Below are 23,375 nucleotides of genomic sequence, written 5' to 3'. Positions count from 1 at the left end.
GGATGCTCTAGGATGACAAGGCAGCCAAGCCTCCATGGTGGCAAACTTGATATGAAGGTAGAACCTATATAAGGAATAGGGAACACAAAATGTGTATCTTGACATCTGCTGTAAAATGGACATTAGAAATAAACTAATACAACATCCTCGTTTGTTGATGAGGAAACTTACGCCAGGGACCTGAAGTGACCAACCCAAGGTTAAACAGGTAACAAGAGAATCAGTATTCAAACCCAGTTCTTCTGACTGCAGATCCATAGCTAATTTCACTACACCCCATAGTCCTATTCAAGAATATGGAACCACAGAAGAATGAAAAATCACTGAGCACAAAGAAATTAAAAACTCTCATGCCAGCAATATAGATTTATTGTTGTTCATGACTAGTCAAAAAGCTTACAAGGTTCATTATTAGACTAAAACAATGTTAAAGTACAGCCACAGATTCAAAACATCATTTAGAGACATGGAGTGAAAAAAGACAGTTACAAAAACACACAAGGGAACCCATTCATATGGGTGCTCACTGTATTTTGCTACAAATGTAGGAAGCATTGAGCTACAGGTTTCAATATACATAACATTCTGAAAATATATCTTAAGCATAAAAACTGCACTCAAGTTGCAAAAATAAGGTTTTACTTTTTTAAAACATTTGATCTGAGCTCAAAGCAATGAAATAATGAACGCCAATGATTTTCACATCAGTTTAACTCACATTAGAACAATAACTGTAAAAATGATTTTTTTTCCTTTTTTGGTGATGAGGAACTGATTAAACTCAGCTGCACAAACTCAGCAGTTGCAGAAGTCAACAGCATGGACAATGCATTGCATCCAAAAGAAAGTCTGCGGTGGACCTGCTTTGTCCTGGCCATAAAATATTTTAAGAATCATAATTTACCATTTTCCAACAAGAAGTTAAGCCAGTAGAAACAAAATGATAAAAGGAAAGATTATTATTTCAATCAGGGCTCTTTTGCCACTTAGCTCCTTTAGGTAACAGTTTCACTAGTGCAAGAGCATTATCATTTACCTGAAAGATCAATAAGTGTCACAACTGAAGAACACTCATACAAAACTATTTCCTTTTTTTCTTTAAAAAGTGCCACATACTTTACTTTTGGTACTAAAAAAAATTATAAACTAATGAAAGACCATTTGTCTCCATCTCTTGTCAATGAGAAAAGGCCAAAGTGATTCTTTTATACCAACTCGAAATGGTGTTCGTTGGCCAATGCCCAGGGTCTCTAATTTGGAGCAGTCGAGTTGAGCATTTCTTGGACGTGGAGCTCCTAAGACTGGGCTGTCAGTGATCTTTTTGGAAAAAAAAAGAAAAAAAATTAGTGGGCAAAACCAGAGGCTCTTCTCTTTTTCTATCATTTCCTTTTATAACGCATATGCTTGTCTACAAAAGAAAGTCCTGCCATTTATAATATTTATAATAATCTTTATCGCCTGGATGTTTCTAACAAGAACAAATAAAGGTCTTCATAAAGAAAAAAAATGGTCAATTTCATCCCTAGACATATAAATCGCTAGCACAGAATCACAAATTTAAAACTGGAAGCGGTCAGATAATCTCTGATGGTTATTGGTTATGTTACCATGGGCAAGGCACTTAGCAAGCCCTCCCTCCCCCAACCTTGGGTCTCAGTTGCCTCAACTGTAAGAAGTTTAGACTAGGCAATCTCAAGGGTCCCTTCCAGCTCTACATCTATGAGGTCCTATAATCCCATTTAACCCAACCCAAAGTTTATATCCAGTCATTGCTAGGGGAGTGGAAGACTTCTTTGAGGGATTCTAGGAACATGGCAACAAAAATTAGAACCAAGTTCTTTTGAGTTGTGTGTTATTTTCTTAGACTACATAAAATAGCTCAGAATAGAAATTCACCTTCTCCTTTCCCAAAATATTACCCTTTTGAGACCCATCTCCCTATAAACAACCCAAGTGTTTTCCCTCCCCAAAATTATCTTCTCTATTTTGTACTTATCTATATGTATATATGTTGTCTCCCTTAGATAAATTATAAGCTCCTCAAGTGCAAGGACTGTTTCTCTTTTATCTTGGTATCCCCAGTACTTGGCATAGTTCCCTTAAATACTTGCTGATGGATTAAAAGTTTAAAAAAAATTTACAGGTGAGGAAACTTAGGTCCAGAAAGGTCACTGAGGTACTAAGCATAAGTTTTGGGATCTGAACCCAGGTCCTCTGCCTGCAAACCCACTGCCGCCCTATGTACTCTACCAACACTAGAAAATAAAGCTTTGTATACACACACTGCACTTGGCTTATTCATCCAAGTTAAATTATCCTTTGCAATCACAGAGTTGGCCTTTAAAGAAGGGATTTTTTTCTTCTGTATGCTATATATATATATACTTACAGGTCTTAAGTGACTATTAGGAAGGTTAAAGGCATCTGCAATAGCACATGCCATTTCATATTTGGTCATTTGTTCATTGCCAGACCAATGGAAGGTGCCTTTGATAGAAGGATCCTAGGAACAAAGGAAAGGAACACAAAATAAAAACCAAGATCTTGTGATGTTTACTTGGATTACATAAAATAATCTGGGTATCAAAGTTCACTCTCTTTTTCTTCAATACTATTATTTCCAGAACAACTTTTCTGCAAACAAGACTCATTAAGAAGACAAAACATCTTATAACATGAGCTACTGGTTTTTTTTCCTAACACTGTTTTTATAAAACAATATAAATGACTGTCCCTGTAATCTGCCGAATTCATTCACTTAACTAGGAATCCTAAAAGACTTAACTTCAAAAATTTATGGGACTGCAACACAATTTAAATAATCCCAAATTTTATGAAATCTATGGTCCACCCTATAGGTACTGTGGTAGGCTCAGAGGATACAAATATAAAAATGAAAATAATCTCAACTTTCAAGGGCACTTTCAGTCAACTAAAATGAACTCAATTTATAATATAGATCCGGTGGAGGGCTATAAAACTGTAATCTCAAGGTCAGGTTAGTCTAAGTTCAGAGAGTCTCATCATGAAATTGATCACAGATGATGAATTGTTTTGACATAATGACTTTCATATCTGCATATCAAGTCCTCATCACTTTTCTGAGCACTAGTACTATATTCCCACATGACTATGGAACAGATTTATCTGAATATCCCATAAATATCTCAAACTCGAGATATCTAAGACAACTCACTATCTCTTTCCCTAAACCTACGCTTCCCTCCTCCTAACTTCTGTTTCTGTGAAGGGCACTAACATTCTTCTAGTCATCCGGATTCACAAAGTAGGAGTCTTCCTTCAGTCACCTGCCTGTATCCAATCAGCTGCTAAGTCTTAATGATTCTAATTCTTCAACACCTCTAACACTTGTCCCATTCTCCCCACAATCCCTAGTTCAAGCTCTTGTTGCCTCTTGCCCAGACTATTTTAACTGCTCTTCCTTCCTTTCCTGGCTTAATCTATCTTCTACTCAACTGCCAAAGTGATTTTTGTGAGATAATTTACCCCATTCTACCTCTCCCTCCCCTTCTCCCAGTGCATTCCTCTTCCCCTTTAATTTTGTATTTTGTGGATCTCATCCCGTCATAATTCACACTTGTGCTATACTCCTTCTAGCCCTAATAATAATAAAGTTCTTAGGAGTTACAAGTATCATCGTCCCATGTTGGAATGTAAACAGTTTAACCTTATTGATTCCCTTATGATTTCTTTCTTGTTTACATTTTTAGGCTTCTCTTGAGTCATATATTTAAAAGTTAAATTTTCTATTCAGTTCTGGTCTTTTCATCAGGAATGCTAGGAAGTCCTCTCATTAAGTGTCCATTTTTCCCTGAGAGATTATACTCAGTTTTGCTGAGTGATTCTTGGTTGTAATCCTAGTTCCTTTACCTTCCAGAATATCATATTCCAAGCCTTCTGATCCTTTAATGTAGAAGCTGCTAAATCATGTGTTTTGCTGACTACAGCACTGTGGTGTTTGAATTCTTTCTGGTTGCTTGCAGTATTTTTTCCTCGACCTAGGAGCTCTGAAATTTGGCTACAATATTCCTGAGAATTTTCATTTTGGGATCTCTTTCAGAAAGTGATCAGTGGATTCTTTCAATTTCTATTTTACCCTCTGATTCTAGAATATCAAGGCAGTTTTTCCTGATAATTTCCTGAGCGATATCTAGGCTCTTTTCTGATCATGACTTTTAAGTAGTCCAAAAATTCTTAAATTACCCCTCTTGCATATATTTTCCAGGTCAGTTGTTTTTTCAATGAGATATTTTACATTTTCTTCTATTTTTTCAGTCTTTCGATTTTGTTTGTTTCTTGGTGTCTCATAGAGTCATTAACTTCCACTTGCCCAATTATAATTTTTAAGGAATTATTTTCTTCAGTGAGCCTTTGTACTTCCTTTTCCATTTGGCCAATCCTACTTTTTAAGTAGCTCTTTTCTTCAGCGAATTTTTAAAAACATTTTTTCTCATTAGGCCAATTCTGCTTTTTAAGGAGTTCTTCTCTTCAGTAGATTTTTGTTCCTCTTTTACCACTTGGTCTACTCTATTTTTTAAAGTGTTATTTTCTTCAGTATTTTTTGTGCCTCTTTTACCAAGATGTTGACTCTTTTTTCATTACTTTCATACATCACTCTCATTTCTCCTCTCAATTTTTCCTCTTTCTCTCTAACTTTATTTTTTAAATCCTTTTTGAGCTTTTCTGTGGCCTGAGGCTCATTCACATTTTTCTTTGAGGCTTTGGCTGTGGCAGTTTTGACTTTGTGTTTTGATCTTCCCTGTCACCATAGTAACTTTCTATAGTCAGGATCTTTTTCTACTGTTTGCTCATTTTCCCAGCCTATTTCTTGACTTTTAACTTATATGCTAAAGTGGGGCTATGCTCCTGAGGTAGAGGAGGCACTGTCACAAACTTTAGTTTTCATGCTGCTGTTTTCAGAACTAACTCTTGGAGGGGAAAAAAGGGTCTATAAGTTTTCAGTTCTTTCAAGGTGGTATGATTTAAGAAGAGGTGTGGTCACTGCTCTCCTGGCCTATGCGCTAGTCCAACACTTCTTAAACTATGGGTCACAAGCCCATATGGGGTCTGAAAAAATTTGGCTACAGTAAAATGTTTCTGAATGTGCAATGACCAAAAAATAATTAAAAATCAAATGCATAATGAATCTGAGGTGTTTCTGGCAGCATTGCAGCCTTGGTTCTGAACACACAGCACGCACACTTTGCACTGCACATGCCATCATGCCACGCAATGCCAACACTACCAAAACATGAAAAGGGGTCACCAGTGGAAAAAGTTTAAGAAGTCCTGCTCTAGTCTATGAGCTTGTGCACAAGCACTATTTTTCACCCTGAAACTTTGACCAGGGTCTCTGCTTCAGGTAGTGCTTCTTCTCACCCTGGAACTGTGATCCAAAACCATGTATGGACAATGCAACAGAGTCCTGTTCTCAGTGCCACAGTAGTCTCCTTCTGACCAGTTGTCTGACCCTTCCCCCCACCCCCGATCTATGGGTTGAGAGCTCCAGAAGCCTCTACAGCCAATTCAGTTGCTCCAAGGCCTATTGCTGGTTTGCAAGGGTGAGACCTGCACTGGACTGCACTCCATTCTCACTTCACTAAAACAGACCTTTCCTGTCAATCTTCTAAGTTGTCCTAGGCTGGAAATCTGTTCCACCCTGTCCTTTTGTTGGTTTTGCTGCTCCAAAATTTGTTTTGAGGTGCTATTTTAACATTGTTTGGAATGGTATTTGGGAGAGCTCAAGTGAGTCCCCACCTTTACTCTGTCATCTTGAGTCCTTCCCTCCACTCCCTGAAGTGATTTTTCTAAAGCACAGGAAAGACTATGTCATTCCTCTACTCAAGAAATTTCTGTAATAGTCTAGGATAAAATACAAACTTCTTTTTCTGAGTATTTGGCATCTAATCTCCTTCACAATTCTTTCTAAGCTGGTTACACATTATTCTCCTCTTGTACTCTAGGCTACAGTCAAATCGGTGTAATTTCTATTCCCCATGTACTATGGTCCATTTTTTATTTCCATGGTCCATCCCTCACATCCATACTTTTGCACAGACCACCCTTCCCCTTGACCCCCTCCTCATTTCCCCACTATTCATATGGCTGGAATGTAATTCTCTCATTTCTACTTCCTGGAACCCCTAGCTTCCTTCAAGGCTCAATTCAAATACAACCTCCTTAAAGAGGTACTTTGGGATTTCCCCAGATTTTGGCATCTTGTCTCCCTCCCTAATCACTCTATTTGTATATAGTCTGTATTTACTTGACTATGACTTGACTATGATAAAAACCGATCACATTCCCAGAGCAAAATATAAGCTGTAAAAAGCAGATAATGTCTGGATTTTGTCATTATATTACAATGCCTATCACAGTGCCTGACACATAGTCGGCACTTAATAAATGCCTGTTTATTTATAAGCTATAGAGGAATTGTGATTTGTGTTAGTGGAGGGAGAACTCACACCAACAACTACAGATCCTCAAAAATTTCTTATACAAATGACTTAGAATTATATAACAGATTTAAAGCAACTCGAAAAATAAACTGAGCTGTTGCTTCTTTAGCCTTTAGAACGCATCTAAATCTTTTCCTTGATATACAGAGGAACTAATTCCCCTGAGATCTAGGGTCCATATCTTAAAGCACTATTTAGCACAAAATACAGATTTAAATCTCAAAGAGATCCATTGGTCATAATTCTTCTCCACAACTTGACTAGTGTATAAATTAATTCAATGCGAAGTTATACATGGTAGTTATATGAGATTCCATGCCGTCTTGGGGAGGGAGGGGAGAAAATCTGGATCTCAAAATTATGTAGAGCCGTGTGTGGTAAACTAAAAATAAATAATTAAAAAAAAAAAAAAAGAATTCACTTGTAAAAAAAAAAAAATCTCAAAGAGACCCTGGAAGCCATCAGTTCCAACCCCATCATTTTACAGATGAGGAACCTGAGGCACAGAGAGGTTAAGTGACTTGCTCAGGATCACAGAGTGAGGAAATATATGAGGCAAGATCTGAAACCCAGATCTTCCTGACTCCAAGTCAAGTGTCCAAGTCATTACCTCCATGCTGCTTCTCACTGAACCATAACTGTCCAGTACCAAATTAAGTTTTAGGACTAACAACTTAACTGTTGTTATCCATAGAAAGGCAACTATCAGTTGTATTAATGTTAATTTTTATCTCCACAATAAGAAAAACACAAAGAATGGGTCTTACAGCTTATAGGCAGAGAAGCATTATGAAAAGAAATATAAAATTCAAATGCCTAAGCTAATAAAGTATCTGTGTGCAATAAATGTATAACCTGTAAAGGAAACTGTATCCACAATTTTTCTAGTTCTAAAAGAAGCTAATCCACTTAAATTCCTTAATATCTGAATCCCAGGTATGTACAACAATACACTACACTGTCACAAGTAGACTGACTGAACAGCCCCAAGCAGTCCCCTTTCTCAAGTCTCACCAGCATCCTCTTCTCTGCCAGCTGCCGGCAAACACTGGCAACATCCTTAACATTTGTGGGAAACCTCTGCTGCCAGTGGTCCATGTTAGCAGATTTGTTGCTGAACTGGACTTTATCGAACATAACAGTGACAGCACTTTCTTCCAGTTTTTCAACTTCTCCATACAGAACAGGGATTCGCAGGACTGCCGCACCTTTGAGGAAACAATGTTTCAAACTAGACTTGTTTTTTGTTTCTGTGTAACATGGTAGTTGCAAAATTGTAACATCCTCCCATCTACGAAAACAAACTTAAATAAGTATTATTCTGAAGTTTTTTTCTACCTCTTCTAATGCTTATAGGGATATTCTGAAGGTTCTAAAACTGCCTTCCAAAATTGCTGATCAGTAAACCATTCTAATTTTTTTTAAGTATTTATTTTCAGTGTATTTTTTCACGACAAATACTGTGTTCCTCCAGCGTAAAATGTATCCCACAACATCAAGTGAAGAGATACAAAACTACATAAGACAAAGTCCAAGTCCCTAATAAGCCTTATAGCCTAATGGATAAGACATAAATATCTCTAATGCAAGAAAGAATGGAAAAGTACAATAAAAGTGGCTAGGTTTGATAGGTGTTGAAGGTTTCATGGAGGTAAAGACATTTGGACTAGGCATTGAAGGATCATTAAGAATTAGACAGGCAGAGATGAGGGGCAAGAAAGCTCGGGGCAGGTTCCAGTAGTAGGAGTCCAGCATGGCTGCAGCATACAAGATTTATAAGAAAAGAATTATAGGAACAAATCATGAAAGCTAAGACGTCTGGACCTTCTCAAGTTTTATTTCTGAATTTTACTTATTTCTGAAATTTATTTACTCTGAATATTATTATAACAAAATGGCCTTTCAGAAACAGCTTCAGCTGCATTTCTATGATTATTATTCTGAGATTATATCACATAAATCTATCTATTTCTGAATATTTGAAATTTTTAATAGCTGTGTAGTCTTTTTTGCATAGATTATTCATAAAGTTGATTATTCATTAAAAAACAAACTACATAAGTATATTTTACAGACCTGCATATATATAACCTTTATCAAATTGCTTGTCTCCTCAGTGAGGAAAAAGGGAAGGGAGGGTGGAAGAGACTTTGGAATGCAAAACTGTACAAAAAGGTTAAAAATTGTTTTTACATGTAATTGGGAAAAAAATAAAATATCAAATTAAAAAAATTAACCATATAAAATCTGAGAATGCTTCCTACTACTATTAGATGACTAATAATGCTCTTTCTTACCAACATTGTTTTCCAAGACCGCCCTTTCTCCTTCTAGTTTGGTTTTACCATACAAATTTAGGGGATTTGGAGTGTCCTCTTCAGTATAAGGTGGATTTGTTCCATCGAACACATAATCCGAGCTAATGTAGATCAGAAATGCTCCAATTCCCGCTAGGGTAAAAAAAAACAACACAACTATTAATTGACTACAGAGATAAAAGTCCTTTACCAAATTATAAGAGAAAATTTTTTTTTAGTAAAGTAATATAAAGACAAGTTCCTTAAGTATATTTTAAAAATATTCAATCTCAGCAATTAATATTTTATAAAGGTTCTGTAATATCAAATTACCTGCTTCCTTTGCTAAATTCCCTGAAGCATCCACATTAAGCTGAGAAGCAGCATCCGGTTGACTCTCTACAACATCTGGCCTTCTTTCTGCTGCACAATGTACTATGACATGAGGCTGCAAGTTAAGCATTCATGCATTTTCAACAACAACAAAAATGCAAAATAATTACATCTTCCCTATAGTAAATATAGAGCAAATGTTCATTAAAGCAAAACCTTCTTTATCACTACTGAATTAATAAGTTAGTGATACTATTATTCCTTCCTCAAGTGAATGGAATTAAGGAAACTGTTTAACAACTTCTCAGAAAAGAGCAAGTGGCTCAATAGTAATGAAGACACATGAAGATAATACCAACTAGCCACATCCGCTGCAATATCAGTACCTATAATTCTAAACCAGAAAGCTTAATTTCATTTGAGTAAGATAATAATACACAGGAACAGGAATTAAACCTGTGATATCACTAATATAGGGAACTCCCAAACGAGGACACCTCCTCTACTAATGCAAGTCAGCACCTGCTCTGCAAGTTACAAACTTAGTGAGTTATCTTGAGAACTAAGATCCTAAGTGACTCGTCCAGGGTCACATAATCAATTTCTGTGAGGAGGGACTTGATCTGAGGTTATTTTAGATATCTGTTTACTATGCCATAATGCATAACTCAGGAAAAATGGGGAGAAACACCAAATTTCCTGCACATACTTATAAATTCAAATATTTCCAAAAATTATTTTTATGAAGAAACCTTTTAGGCAAGTTGTTGTATGTAGATGCTTTCAGCACCACGGCCAGCAGTTATGGTGAAGCCTAGCATAGCTGTCTGGTTTGGCATGGAGAGAGCAGACAGCAGTGTCCCAAAAACTGGAGAAGAGGATGAAGAGGGAGGGAAATTAGTTAAGGAGAACATAGGACCTTTTGTTACCAATGCCAATGGAGTTAACTAGCTTCACAGATTTCTATGTCTTTATGTGATCAGAATTGCTTACAGAACAAGAATAAGACCCTCTCACATAGAAAATATACCACTGCGTTCTTAAAAAAAACAAACAAAAAACCCTTCCTTGACAATATGTATTATTACCACTTTTTAGGACACATGATGTTGCATATAGTGTACATTCCCCCCCACTCCATTCTTAACTCAAGTGAAACTAAGTTTTCTGGTTTGGGTATACAGACATTGACATAGCACATTTCTGTCTTTTCAGCTACCCTAAGCAACAGGAAGATAGCTGGAGAAGTAAGGGGGGGAGGGGTGCGTGCATCTGTGTGAGCATAGTGTGTCCATGCATACAACTTCTGGTATCTTACAGAATTATTTAGTCCTGTCCCTTATGATAAAAAATCAGAATTTCAGCAAGTAGGGCAAATAGGTGGCACAGTGAGTAGAGCACCGGCCCTGGAGTCAGGAGTACCTGAGTTCAAATCCATCCTCAGACACTTGACACATTTACTAGCTGTGTGACTTTGGGCAAGTCACTTAACCCCAATTGCCCTGACTTCCCCCCTGCAAAAAAAAAAAAAATCCAGCAAGTGCTGTATCCATAACAAAATGGCCTTTCAGAAAAAGCTTCGACTGCATTTCTATAATGATTATTATTCTTAAACTGTAATCCATAAACCTAAGATTGTATTAGAGTAGATGTAATAGAAACACAGTGTGTATAGGCAATAGTATAGTATCAGTGAGGACTAGAATACAAAAGTACTAACAAAATAACTGTAATATCAATTAAGCTGGGTGTCTTTGATTGAGCCTTACTAGGTACTAAACCCCAGGCCCCAAACCCCATCTATCAGGTGCTAAGCCTATGTGGGTGTGAACTGGTAACTAAGGTGGGGCTCCAGGTGGGGCCAATGAAGGGAGGTGCTAACTCCAGAGCCAATAGTAAGAGCCTAAGTTCTGGTAGCTCAGATGATGATTGATGACGTCTGAAACTGTATAAAAAGAGAGAACAGAGTTATTTGCTTAAGGCTCTCACTCCTGGAGGTGCGGGACTCAGGGAAGCCACTGTAAGGGCCTTCCGGCTGAACTCAGATGTTGATGATTTTCTTGATAACTATGAATTGTATTTGGTCCATTGATGTTTGCAATTTGTTTGTATTTGCTCTGAAGTTCAGGGTGCTGGTTTTTTCCCCTGAACTAAGTGAATGATATTTGTATGCTGGATAAAACTGAGACTGTTAACCCCTTAACACTGCTTTCCTTAGTAAAGCAGATCAAAAGAACCTGGGCTTGCAGCATTCTGTGAGCTGGTTGTTGTTGGCTTTACACCCCCACAGCAGCTGCTAGCTGGATTGTTGAAACAGTAACATAAAGCACATACACGAGTAGAGAAGGAGGTAATCTGGCCATGCCATGAAAGCATGGTAACAGATGAAGTGCTACCAGGATATCCACACAACACTGAAAGAACAAAAGTAGGTCTCCAGCATACTGGGCAGATCCTTCATAAAGTAATTATGGAAAGACATGAATTGCACAGAATCAAAAAGATTAGATGATTTAATACATTGGTGAATCAAACACTTTTTATCCATTTGTTAATACACAAATTAATAGATGGAAGGAACCTTCAAATCCCTCCTCAAAGTGTGCATTCCCTAAAAATTCCAAATACCACTAGTGATACACCCCATGCTAAGTGACAATACTGACTGATCTCTTGTCTTCTTTGTTCCTTAGGTAGACACACTCATTTTTCAATGTTTGTCCTTCTGCCTTATACTCTTCTTAAATGGTAACTTCTTACACTAAGATCTTGTCTTTGTCATGACTTCTTAATACCCTGGTTTCTTTAGCCAACTCCTTGACAACAAGTAGTTTCCCTATATTTTGGGAAATTTCTAACACCAGAGGTCCTTAAGTCCTTTAAAGAAAAAAAAAAACCACTATACCATACCTGGAAATCCTGAATGATATCATGAACTGCATGAGTATCCAAAAGATTAACTTGTTCAAATCTAGGTCGAGCTCTACGGTATCCACAGCCAACTGCATGCCAGTTGTTCTGCTCAAACTCTTTGTATACAGCTCTGCCAAGTAGGCCAGTGGCACCAGTAATCAAAGCACGCCTACTAGGGACATTAACATCCTCCTAAAATATAAAAGCAAAACCTGATTTATTTGAATATCGCTTTGTGGGAAATAGCCCTGATAGCAAATCGAATTTACTGAACAACTCAAGGACCAAGCAATTTGATATGTTTCAGACCTATATGGTAATGAGTAATTTATAGAAGAAACAAAGACTAGTGAAACTTATGACTAATGTCATTAGATTAAAAAGACTTCAAAAAGTCTAATGCACCCCCTCCAAAAGACACTACAAAAGCAATTTAAATTGCATACCTCTTAGTTTTAACTCAAAGATTTGACAAATCAAGTTAATACTGGATAATCTTATTCATATTCACTTGATAATGAATCTGAATGAGGCAGCTCACACATATCAATTTTAGTTAACACACTTTTCAGTTATTTACCAAAAAGAACGATACTTAGATTTAGGCTTATTTATTTTGTGGTCTGATCACATAGTTGGACTTTTATTTGATTAAAATGTTTATGGGGTTTGATATTTTTGCTCCTGGATTGTTTCTTATGACCTATTTTTATTCTTAAATTTCCCTTGACCAATTTTTTTTTTTTACCACCATAATACTTCAGGACCAGATGGGAATATTCTTATATTTATTCCACAACACCATTCTCCATAGCTGCTCAGCCAAAGAGAGACAAGTACATCCTAGCCCTTATAGAATGCAGATAAATGCCAAAATTAAATTTAACCATAATAACTAATACTATTAATCTATTAAAGATTATATGAATTGTAATATATCTATCAATAAGTTTTACTTTAATAAATTCTTCAAAATCTTAAATTTAGAAGTACTTTTAGCTCTGGTTAAAAGAAAACAGAAACAAAACAAACAAAAACAAAACAGAGCCACCCCAAATTTGGTAACACACATTCAAGAGTGTCAAGATTTTCATTTTTTTCTGGCTTTATAAAAGGAGGACTGGATACACAAAGAGCAGGGAAATGGGAGTCAAGAGACCTAGGTCTCAGTATTACTGAGTGTATTCAAGTCAAAATTTATGTCAATTTTTTTCATTCATAAAATGAGGAAGTTTGACTAGATACTCTCTAAAGGGCCTTACAATTAAATTTCTGTGATCCTATGAATGTTATGGAATTTCCAGGGCCCTCACCAGAATTGGGCAAAGGACTAGGAATAAAACTTGAGTGCAGGAATTTATTTTCATATCTCCCTCCTAGCATCATGTAACAAATGTTTATTGAATACATGTGATGGAATGAGAGAGAAACAGTACAGTCCTTATTCTAATTCCAAATCTCTTTTCCAGGCTTCTACTAAGTGACTTGTGAAGCCAAAACTTTTGTCTTTGCTTCTTCTTCAATAAAAAATTATAATTCATATATATATATATATATATATGAAATCTTGATGAACCGGATTTGGATAAAAAATAAATACTGTTTTAAGTGTAACAACCTATTTCAGTCTAGCAAGACAAATAAAATTATGTTTGTTACCACTTGATACTCAACATTGTCATGACCTTCAGGAAAGTTTATGACTTCTCATTTTACAAATCAAAATTTTGATCACAACTTCAGAGCTGCCTAAAGCTAATATATTTATCTATAAATATGCACTTTCATAAGTTGAATAAATCATTTCTTCTCAAGCTGACAGTTAAAATGAAATAAAATTCAGAGAAAATTTTTAAAGTGCACTAAAATTTGCTGTTCAAGAATTTTACTTATTACATTCCAAGTTTGTGAACTACAATTTTGTGATTAGATTTTGTTTTAGGAAAATAGAAACATATCTTCTAAGTCTGACTTTCCACATAAAAATCCAGTTTGTTGCTAGTCTTAAAAATATTTCATTGAAAAATATTTTACATAATCATTCTATAAATTGTTCTGAATGTAAATATACAAATGCCAACTACTACACAGAACCACCAAAAGTATAGTAGGATAAATGCTGCAAACTTAAGATACGTATCCACAAGAGGAAATATTTCTTTTGGCTTACACGCAAAATACTCACAGAGGGTCTCCAGCATTTTAGTGAAGGAATTTGAGTGTATATGTGTGTACACATATATGTACAAACATATAGATATGTTTTATCCTTGAAAAATAAAAGCCTTCTAAGTTTAAAGTAACACAGAGCCATGTCCCTTAAATATTAATTTGGGAAGTAACTCAGAACACTTAAAATAAACAACATTATGAAGGATTTAGCAAATCTGCAGTTGTGCATTAGTCCCTACTTTCAATTTTGAATTTATTTTTATCAGAAAAATTGAACATTTCTAAAGTAATTGATTTTTTTCTATTTTAATATGGCAAAAGTAAATACGATAACCATGTTTTAAAAAAATTTTGTGGATTTTTAAATTTGAAAGAAAATTAGACGGGACAGGAAAGCATCTAGGGGCTCCAATCTTCACCTTAGATCACAAATTCATGTATAACATGTTTTAGATTTATTATCTCACTTAAGCCTTAGGAAGGCAGATTTCGTTGCATACATTTCACTTATCAGAGAACTAAGGCTGCGTGAGGTTAAATGACTTGCCCAAAGTCACAGAGCTAGATGATGTGAGTGAAGTATTGAATCTTCACATATTTTTTCTGCTTCATATTATTTAGCATAAGGGGGCAACATCTTTTTCTTGTTTGTCTGTAGCTGTAATTTCATTAGCATAAGAGAACACTCAGATCAGTCTGTAACTTCTACTCTTAGGAGACTTAAAAAGCTAAATTATTTGCCCAGTCAGAGTCAGTGTATGTCAACACCAGGACTGGAACCCAGATCTTCATGACTAGCTCTCTGTCTACAACACCCTACTGTTTCTAAGACTACATCATTAATAATAAGTATTCACAATTCGTTATACAAAAGCTTATTTTAAATCAATAACTATGTACTGCTCCCTTAGCATGAGCATAACACTACAACTACCATAAAAACCACTATTCACCCATTTTTAGAAATTTATGGGTCGCTCATGAAAAGATCCCCATAGAAAAAAACTCATATGTATACACACATATATATATAAACACAAAATGCACGTGTATGTTCGTACACATACATATGTGCATATATGTGCATGCACGTAGGTGTGTGACGTGCGTGCATATGCGTGCACATATATAAAGAATTCGATTCCAGAAGTACTTATGAAGGACTCATTATCTATGAGGGGAGGGAGTGAGGTGAGAAGGAATCGGGGTCAGAACACTAGTTCTGTATCTCTAGATCAGACAAAGTAGAAACTGAGCTCCTCAGCCCCAAACCCACAAATGGAGGTCTTTGAGCACCACAAACTTTAGGAATAGCAGATCTGGACGGTGCTCTAAGAGAGAACACCCACCTCCCGCTGGGCCTGGGGACATAAGATCCCTAACCAGAAAGAACCCAGGCCTGACAAGCCCCGCCCCATCTCCTTCTGAAGGCCAGAAAGGTGCTTTTTCTGAGATAAACACCGCGGAGTTTCAGGAAAATCAGGAAAGAAAAGATAAAGGAAGTGAAATCACAGCGGGGGCAAGGCTGGAGCCTCCAACAGGAAACACAAACTCTCTTCCTGGGACCAGGAGAGCGAAGAGGAGGCCTCTAAGACGGAGAGCGCCTTCGGGAAACAAGAGTCAGGCGCTTCCCAGGCTTGCGCCACTCCCTCCCCCCCCTCTACCTCCCCCCCCCCCCACCAGAGCCTCCTCCGCCTCGGCCCCCCGGGGCACGGAAGCTCCCGAGTGGGGAAATACGCAGGCAGCTCGGCTCCCTGAGGGGAGAAGGGGGCAGGCGGTAGGAGAGGGCCGACCCCGCTCACCTCCACCAGCCGGCAGCTCCCAGGGACAAAGTGAATGGTCAGCTCCTTCTCCCGCCCCACCATCCCAGCAGCCGTGGCGGCGCCGCCTGCCTCCAACCTGAGCCCAAGACCCGCTTTCGGCCCCGCAGCCACTAGCGTCAGGAACGCCTCGGACAAGGTTCAGGTTCAGGCCCAGCCCCTTGGCGAGGTTCTTTCCGGCTTCCGCCGCCACAAACACCCACGCTGATTGGCCACACCTCCCTCCCGGTAGGGGTCGCTGATTGGTCAACTTCCTCTGTAGTCAGAAGTGCTCATTGGCTATGCTCACGCTCTCTCTCGGAGTTTCTTAAAGAGACAAACGTATTAGAGGGCCTAGTTTCTAAACAACTCTAGACTGTTACAGGAACTGGACGAGGATTTATCTACTTTTGCAACCGATTAAGGACGGTAAGATTTAGGAGGTTCTGGCCTGTGTTACCCCCAAAAGGATAGAGATTTAGCACTACAACTAGAGAAAAGTGACTTAAGGAACAATAGATTCAAAAAACCTCAGAATCTTCACTGCCACTTCCCAGCTGTGTGATATTGGACACATCACTTCCAACTGAGATCAGAGATTTAGAGCTGGCAGTGATTGGAGGCCACTTACTGCAACCGCCTCATTTTACAAAGGAGGAGATTCAGGTTCAGAGAACTTGTATGACTTAGCTGAAGTCACAGGAGAAAATGGTAATGGAATTCAAAATCAGGTCCTGTGACTCCAAGCACTCAACAATACCAAGCAAGAAAACTCAGATGTTCTACTTTCTAAAGTCTTTTTCCGGTTCTAAATCCTGTATGTGGGACGTCGTCATTCACACTATAATGATCCTTTAGCACATAGGGTGGATGAGGGCACAGTCTCTGGGAGCCCCCTTGAACTCTCCTTGAGTTCCAACTGGATCTAGCCTTCCCCTAAGGCCATGGGCCTTGCATTATCATTGGGCCCAAGTCTCTGCCTAGCCTAGCCCTCCATTGACCAGCTGTTTCCCTCACTTAATCCTGATCAAAATATCTATACCCTAGCTCTGTTACCCCAGCCCTCTATCTAAGGTATGTTTCCATGTAGCCTTCAGCTATTTCCCGTCCTGGAGTCTGACTGGAGTGAGACTGTCATCTCAGTCCCATCAAGCTCCTCCTTAGACTCAAGTCCCTCCCTAAACCCCTCCTCTAGTCACCCCAGAACACCCTTCAATCCCTCCCACAATCTTTGTGTATATAATCTCCATCTTGCATCCAATGAAGGTGCTCAGATTCAATCTGGCTCAGTAGATTGAATCTGGCCGGCTTGTGGAAACAGGCGTCACAAAGGGTGGGATTTCTTAAGACAACCCATTACAGCAAACCCTTAATAAATCTTGTCTTTTCCCCTGCCTGAGAAGGCTTGAGTCGAATTCTTTCGGCAGGACCCGGCATGTTGGTACTTTGGGGTGTCGAGCACCCCTCAACACCAAACCTCTTCAGGGTCACTGCCCCTTTTCTACACAACAATCCTCGAATAACTAGGCCTTTATTCTCTCAAATCAAATCAGGGAATTACCTTGTTTACTGTCTTGCCATTCTATATTAAGTCAGTCCTGACAGCCATCTCTATTACTGGTGGGATTAGGTCATTGTATACTCCCTGTGACAGGAAAAGTGTATCATAGGGTGGACTTGTAGCAGCATCTAATGTTCTTCCAGGTACAGTAGATAACATTATCTTAACTGTAGGAAGAAACCATGTTCTTGAGAACAGCAGAAAACAGAAGAGAGAAAAGACTGTGGTTTCCTAATCATTTGTCATCATATGAATCAACTTGATTAAAAAGAATGCTTTAAAAAGATTTTCTTTTTTTCTGAGTCCAGGTACTTTTTCATTCTTCCCCAACACTTCTTCCTTCACCCCTCAAACTCTCAATGCATTCAAAAGTGACATTTATCCCTTGTTTATTAGGGACAGAGTTTGGTACCTACCACCAACCAAAACAATTGTAGATCTTCTGGTGTAAATTTGAGTATGTTGATGTTTCAGACCACACTAAGTGCCCTTAAATTACACACACAATCTACAGATATTAAGTTAATCAGGAAAAAAAAAAACCCTGAATACCATTCTTAAGTGGTTTTGTTTATAGTTAAAACAACTCACAACTATTTAAGAAAACAACAAAAAAAAAGTCTATGCTGTTCAGTGGAGGGACTGAGATGTATTATGGCAATTTCCCCATCTTACATAAGGGGGGGGGGAAGAATCCTAACACGATAATAGTAACTCACCTGATTTATATTTGGGCATCAGTATTTGACTACCTGTCACAGTGGCTTGGCTTTTATTCCTACTCTGTTATGAGCAGAAAACACATCTTTGGTGACACTAGGAGGATAAATGTAAATCTAATAAGTAGGTAAAGTGTATGTCACAACTGAGTATGTAAATTTAAATTAAGTACAGTGGGGAATACACACATACAATGTTGACAAAATCTTTTCCTATAGCAAAACAAACAAAAAAAAAAAGAAAAATAGGAGCAGGGGACCAAAGATGAAAAACCTAAGTCACCTAGGACAAGGTGGTGAGGGAAACATTTTAAGTGCTAGCAAATGAAAATCTTACCATATTTGGCATTGTGTTCATGTCAGCTTCTCAAACTGTATTTTAACTGAATGCTGTGATACCCTGAATCAAAGCCTTCTCCCCACCCCCATTTTCAATGTTAAACAAACTTTCGCATCTAAATGGTACATTCAAGCTAACTTTGTAGGTTACATAGTAGTTCTAATTCTTCGTTGAAATTCAGTTTTAAAGCAATAACACCTCAAATTCCAAAACTAAGGCATTTTAATTCTTGAATGTCCAACCCTTACCTGTTCCATTTCCACCAGCATTTCAGGCATGATTCTTATTTCAGGAAATAGATTTAGATTATCCTAACCCCCCAGGCAAAGTCCAGGGCTAGCCGTTTCTTTGTCTACTTCAGCCAGGAAACAACACATGCACTGGAAGAGGGAGGCTTTTTCACTTGACCTTTTTTCAATTAGCATTTTGATTCCAGTCTCTGGGTCACGTGCCGTTTTCCACATTCTAGTAAGCTGGCAGCTGATTCCTTCTGGCAGCCTTGAAAATGCCCAATGAGAAGTTACAGGCTTAATTTCGACTTAAATCAAAGTGCAATAGCAGAGCCATTATGTATGTTTAAGTGATTTAAGGTAAAAGCTTCCTAGTAACTGTAACTAGTATCAATTGTTCTTTTGTAAGAAATACCAAGCAGGCAGTTAAGGAACAGCCAATCATGCAATTGATTAGCCTCCTTAATCTTGGTCTGGAGGGTAATTGGAGCAATGGGTAAAAGTTGCAAAGTGGCAAATTTTGTTATTTTATAAGGAAAACTTTCTGAAAGTTTAAGCTACTAGAACGAATTGGCTAAGAAGGTAGTGGTTGCCCACCCTCCTCACCTCCCACAAAAGGCATTCAAACAAAAGCTGTAACATTTTTCAGGCATGTTGTAGAGGAAATTCATGTTTCTAGTTGGGCTCTGAAGTCCCAACTCAGACCATTTGAATCTATTTATTCTCCTTCAGTGGCAAGGACACAGTGAAATAGAACTGACCATTTCCTGACCTCTTAAGTGTTTGGGAAAACAAAAGTTATTTTTAAGTCTGGGTAAGCATTGTGTTCTAAATCTTGAATTTGTACTTATGAGTAAAAGTAAAGACACACACATATATGTATACACACGTCTCTCCTTTTTACTATTACTCATTAGTATGAATTCATATGTACACACACACACACATATCCTTATAAGATTCCCAGTTTTGTAGCATGTGTGTGTGCGTGTGTGTTCTGAGGAGGGACTGACAGGCTTCATCAGACTGCCAAAAGGGTCTGAGACACAAAAAAGCATAAAGGACCCCTGTGTCTAAGTTTTAGAGCTATCATTCTAACCAAAATCCTGGAATGTTTATTTCTATAAATGCTAAGATATAGGGAAGGGATACTACTTCTTTCACAAATAGGATCATTTAATTCCAAGAGTTTAAAAAATCACATTCTAACACGACATTAGTTGTAGATTCCATTCCATTTCATTCTATGACCAGGGCAAAGCCATTTGCCTTGTATACCTCCCTCATAACTCAACTTAAATACTATTACACATACTTAAATACTATTACACATCTCAGCTTTTCAGAAATACTTCCTACATGTTTAGAAAGCTATTCCTGTTCAGTTGCTTTTTCTGAACTAGCTAGAAATGACAATATTGGCTTAAAAACAAAACACAAGACCCATCAACCCCAGAGAAATGAATGAGAGCAGGCTAGATTGCATTTGGAAAATTCACAGCGTTTTCAATGACTCTAAACATCTCCCGGAAACAAAAACCCATTGTTTTGTTTTGTTTTTCCTTTTAAATACCAATGCTCTTCTGATGATGTTATATGGCAGTGAATCTTGGATTAACCATAATACTATGGAATCAAAAGTGTAGGTCTCTCAAACAATTGGCATCAATTGCAGCACCTTATAAATAATTTCATGCATGGAGTAATATAAAGTATATCAGATATATAATTAGAAAAGGCAATGAGCTGGTGACATAGTAAAAAACAAAAAAGATTAAAAAAAAAAGCCAGGATGCTTCATTGACATCAATGTATAAGGAACTCCTCAGGAAATTGGCTTGGGCCCCTGGGAAGAAATGATAGAAGGCCATGGGCGAAAATTGTGCAAGATGAGAAAGCACAAATGGATTGTGATGGGCACCTCCAGAGGGGGAGCCATATAAGTGGGATAACATATATAGCAATGCATCCCTTCTGTCTTAGGCCACTTCTACACTGGTAAAGTTCCAAAGCAGTAACTAAATTTGTTCTGAAGTAACAGTTTTAAAAAAAATCTAATTAAGAAAAAAATCTCCAGTGAGATCATTCCAAGTGGAACTAGTAGCAGAAATCTTTTTCCAAGTATGCTTTTTGGAGACAAAGACTATAGAGTTCAATAGCTCATATTTACCTAGTATGTACTGGCTTACTAACCTCACCAGTCTGGGAGGCAATGCAAATATCATCCCTAGTTTACAGATGGGAAAACAGGCAGAGGTTAAATGAATTAAATATACAGGATCACACATCTTAGTGTCAGAATCAAATCTGAACATGTTTCCTTTCTACTTATCTTTCTACTATACCAGGCTGAAACTCATTGGATATATCTTTACTCCCAGTTTAAGAAGAAATGATAAAAGAATATTGAGGATGACATGTAATATTTCTTGATATTCACACTGCTAGAATTAAAATATTCTTTTAAGAGTAAGTGCTCATTCAGCAATATAAATATGTTCAATAAGAAAGGATTCTCTAATTTTTTTAATACTCTCAATTCCCCAATTTCCAAAATGGTACTTTTATTTGCAAACTACTTCCCAATTAACTGTTGATTTCATATTTGTGAAGAGCTTTGAATGTCTAACATTTATATTAACATTTTTCTCATGAGACTACCACTATACTTAGGACTGTTTTTATTTTTGTTTTTAAATCAAAATGTCAAACATTTATTCATGACAAGTTTTGCCACATTTCCCCAAAATTTTTAATCCAAAGAACTGGATTAAATTCAGAAAGAATTCATTATAATTTAAATGCCATTTAAGTCACCAACCCATACAGTATTAACTCAAAATACAAAGTGTCACAGTCTCAAAACTGAGGATGGCAGGTAACTAAAAGGGGGGAAAAGTCATAGAATCCTTGTGAATTTTTATTTTATCCATAAATCTAAGTTAAATACATCCAGGGCCACCCATAACTAAGCATTATATAGTGGCAGTGTTGCATGGTAGAGAAACACAAGACATACAAAAGAGATGAATTTTGTTAGTAATATTTGTTATCCCTCCTTTTCCAATGACTTTCATAAAAAGATATTTGACAGAAGTTTAAATCAAAATGCATAAAAAGGGAAAAGGAAAACAGTTATGGAGTAAGAAAAATTAAATAATTTTGAATGAATTGAGGTCATTAACATTCTGTAATAATTCAATTTAAATGGTCTAATTTGTAGTTTCCATGCCACAGATATATATATAAAGTTATATACATATATATATGTACATATATTTTAAAAGCACTCCAAGTGCCATCCTTCCTAAGGGAAATGCAAATGAACTGCCATTTCTTGCTAGAAAAAAAATATAAATACATATATATATCTTTATACATAGCTAAATAAAGCCTTCTTTCCCCCTGCCATGCTCTCTCTCCTAATTAAAATCCTAGTGTATTAAAGTTTATTCTTCTATTTCATTTAGAACCTGAGTTAACATTCATATGTAGAATCCCAAGGGAAAAAAGCATCTTTATCTGAGGTCTCAGATTCTTATTGGAGACCCACGGCCATCCTTCTGGCACTGGTCAAACAATCAGGGCAGAACTCCCTAGGAAAAGATATGCAAATATCAAGTGACTAATACCTAGAACATGTAAGCAGTTTTAATTGCTTCTCGCCTTCTGTGGCTTTCAAGCTTGAAACTAGCCCTAGAAGTTTCTTTAATTACAACTGCATGGAGAAGTATCCATCTGCGCCAAAATGGCTCTATAGCCACTGGAATATAGGTAAAATTGTTCACATCTTACTAGCCAACCTTGAGGAAATGAGGAAGTAAACCAATCCTCTGTTCTCATGCTTCTCAGTTACTGCACCCAAAGATCCCAAAGCGTAGATCTGGAAGATAATAGAGGATTCCTTGCTCCCAGCTCTCAATCAATTCTGGATGACCTTCCCCTACACTTTCCACTCTCCCCCAAGAAGAAAGCATCTTTAATAAACATCAGAGATGGGACTTTTCCCATACAAAAGGAAAAACTCTGGCACTTTATATGAGAACTGCCATGTCATCATTCCAATTTGAACACAGAATTGGATGACCATAGCACCCACCACCAGTCTCTAGATAGCTGGAAAGAATATCTTCTAATATGTCAATTTTGGATGGATAAATCTTTTGAATGGACTTTCTCCTTCATTCTCCTCTTTGGAAAGAATATTAGATTACCAAATAATTACTCATTTGGAGATGCACTTGCTGCAAATCTAGGAATCAAAAGGGATAGTAGGTGAAAATGACTAAGTCTCCTAATTTCAAAATTCCTCAAACTCACACACAGCCTTCATTCACAATGCTGCAATGAGAAGCTCTAATTTAGAACTTCAATCTAAATGCAATCACACAAGATAAGTTGAGTGTTATAATTTTTCCTCTTTTTTTTTCTTTTTGGCTGCTAACAAAAGTACAATAACAATGCAGCAGATTTTGCTGGGAGAATACATAATAACAATAATTTGTTTTTTAAAGGAAGATTAATCTGAT

General features: G+C 37.3%; 1 protein-coding gene across 2 annotated transcripts; it reads right to left on the bottom strand.

The window, feature by feature from the left end:
- Positions 1-338: 338 nt before the first annotated feature.
- MAT2B (methionine adenosyltransferase 2B) lies at positions 339-19,056 on the bottom strand. Of its 2 annotated transcripts, none has more exons than XM_036752033.1 (7): positions 18,865-19,056; positions 12,023-12,217; positions 9,113-9,227; positions 8,780-8,932; positions 7,497-7,690; positions 2,390-2,503; positions 339-1,317 (listed from the first exon to the last, which is right to left on the bottom strand). In XM_036752033.1, the coding sequence occupies exons 1-7, from the start codon at positions 18,892-18,894 to the stop codon at positions 1,147-1,149; spliced, it is 972 nt and encodes a 323-aa protein (XP_036607928.1). In that variant the 5' UTR covers positions 18,895-19,056; the 3' UTR covers positions 339-1,146. The 2 variants fall into 2 exon arrangements, with proteins under 2 accessions (XP_036607928.1, XP_036607927.1); XM_036752032.1 differs by lacking the exon at positions 18,865-19,056 and adding an exon at positions 16,000-16,227.
- Between the last annotated feature and the right edge of the window lie 4,319 nt (positions 19,057-23,375).

This window comes from Trichosurus vulpecula, chromosome 3, assembly GCF_011100635.1.
Source record: "Trichosurus vulpecula isolate mTriVul1 chromosome 3, mTriVul1.pri, whole genome shotgun sequence".
In the NCBI taxonomy this organism is placed as follows: Eukaryota; Metazoa; Chordata; class Mammalia; order Diprotodontia; family Phalangeridae; genus Trichosurus; species Trichosurus vulpecula.
This window is presented reverse-complemented; position numbering and strand designations above follow the sequence as displayed.

Bases quoted from the DNA above. Each gene is read 5' to 3' on its own strand.
- MAT2B (XM_036752032.1), bottom strand. From the start codon at position 16,062: ATGGTGGGGCGGGAGAAGGAGCTGACCATTCACTTTGTCCCTGGGAGC. The intron at 9,228-12,022 runs GTATGGTATAGT...CTTAACTTGCAG, and splicing joins ATATCATTCAGGATTTCCAG to CCTCATGTCATAGTACATTG. The intron at 7,691-8,779 runs GTAAGAAAGAGC...GTTTCCTCAAAG, and splicing joins GGTCTTGGAAAACAATGTTG to GTGCGGCAGTCCTGCGAATC.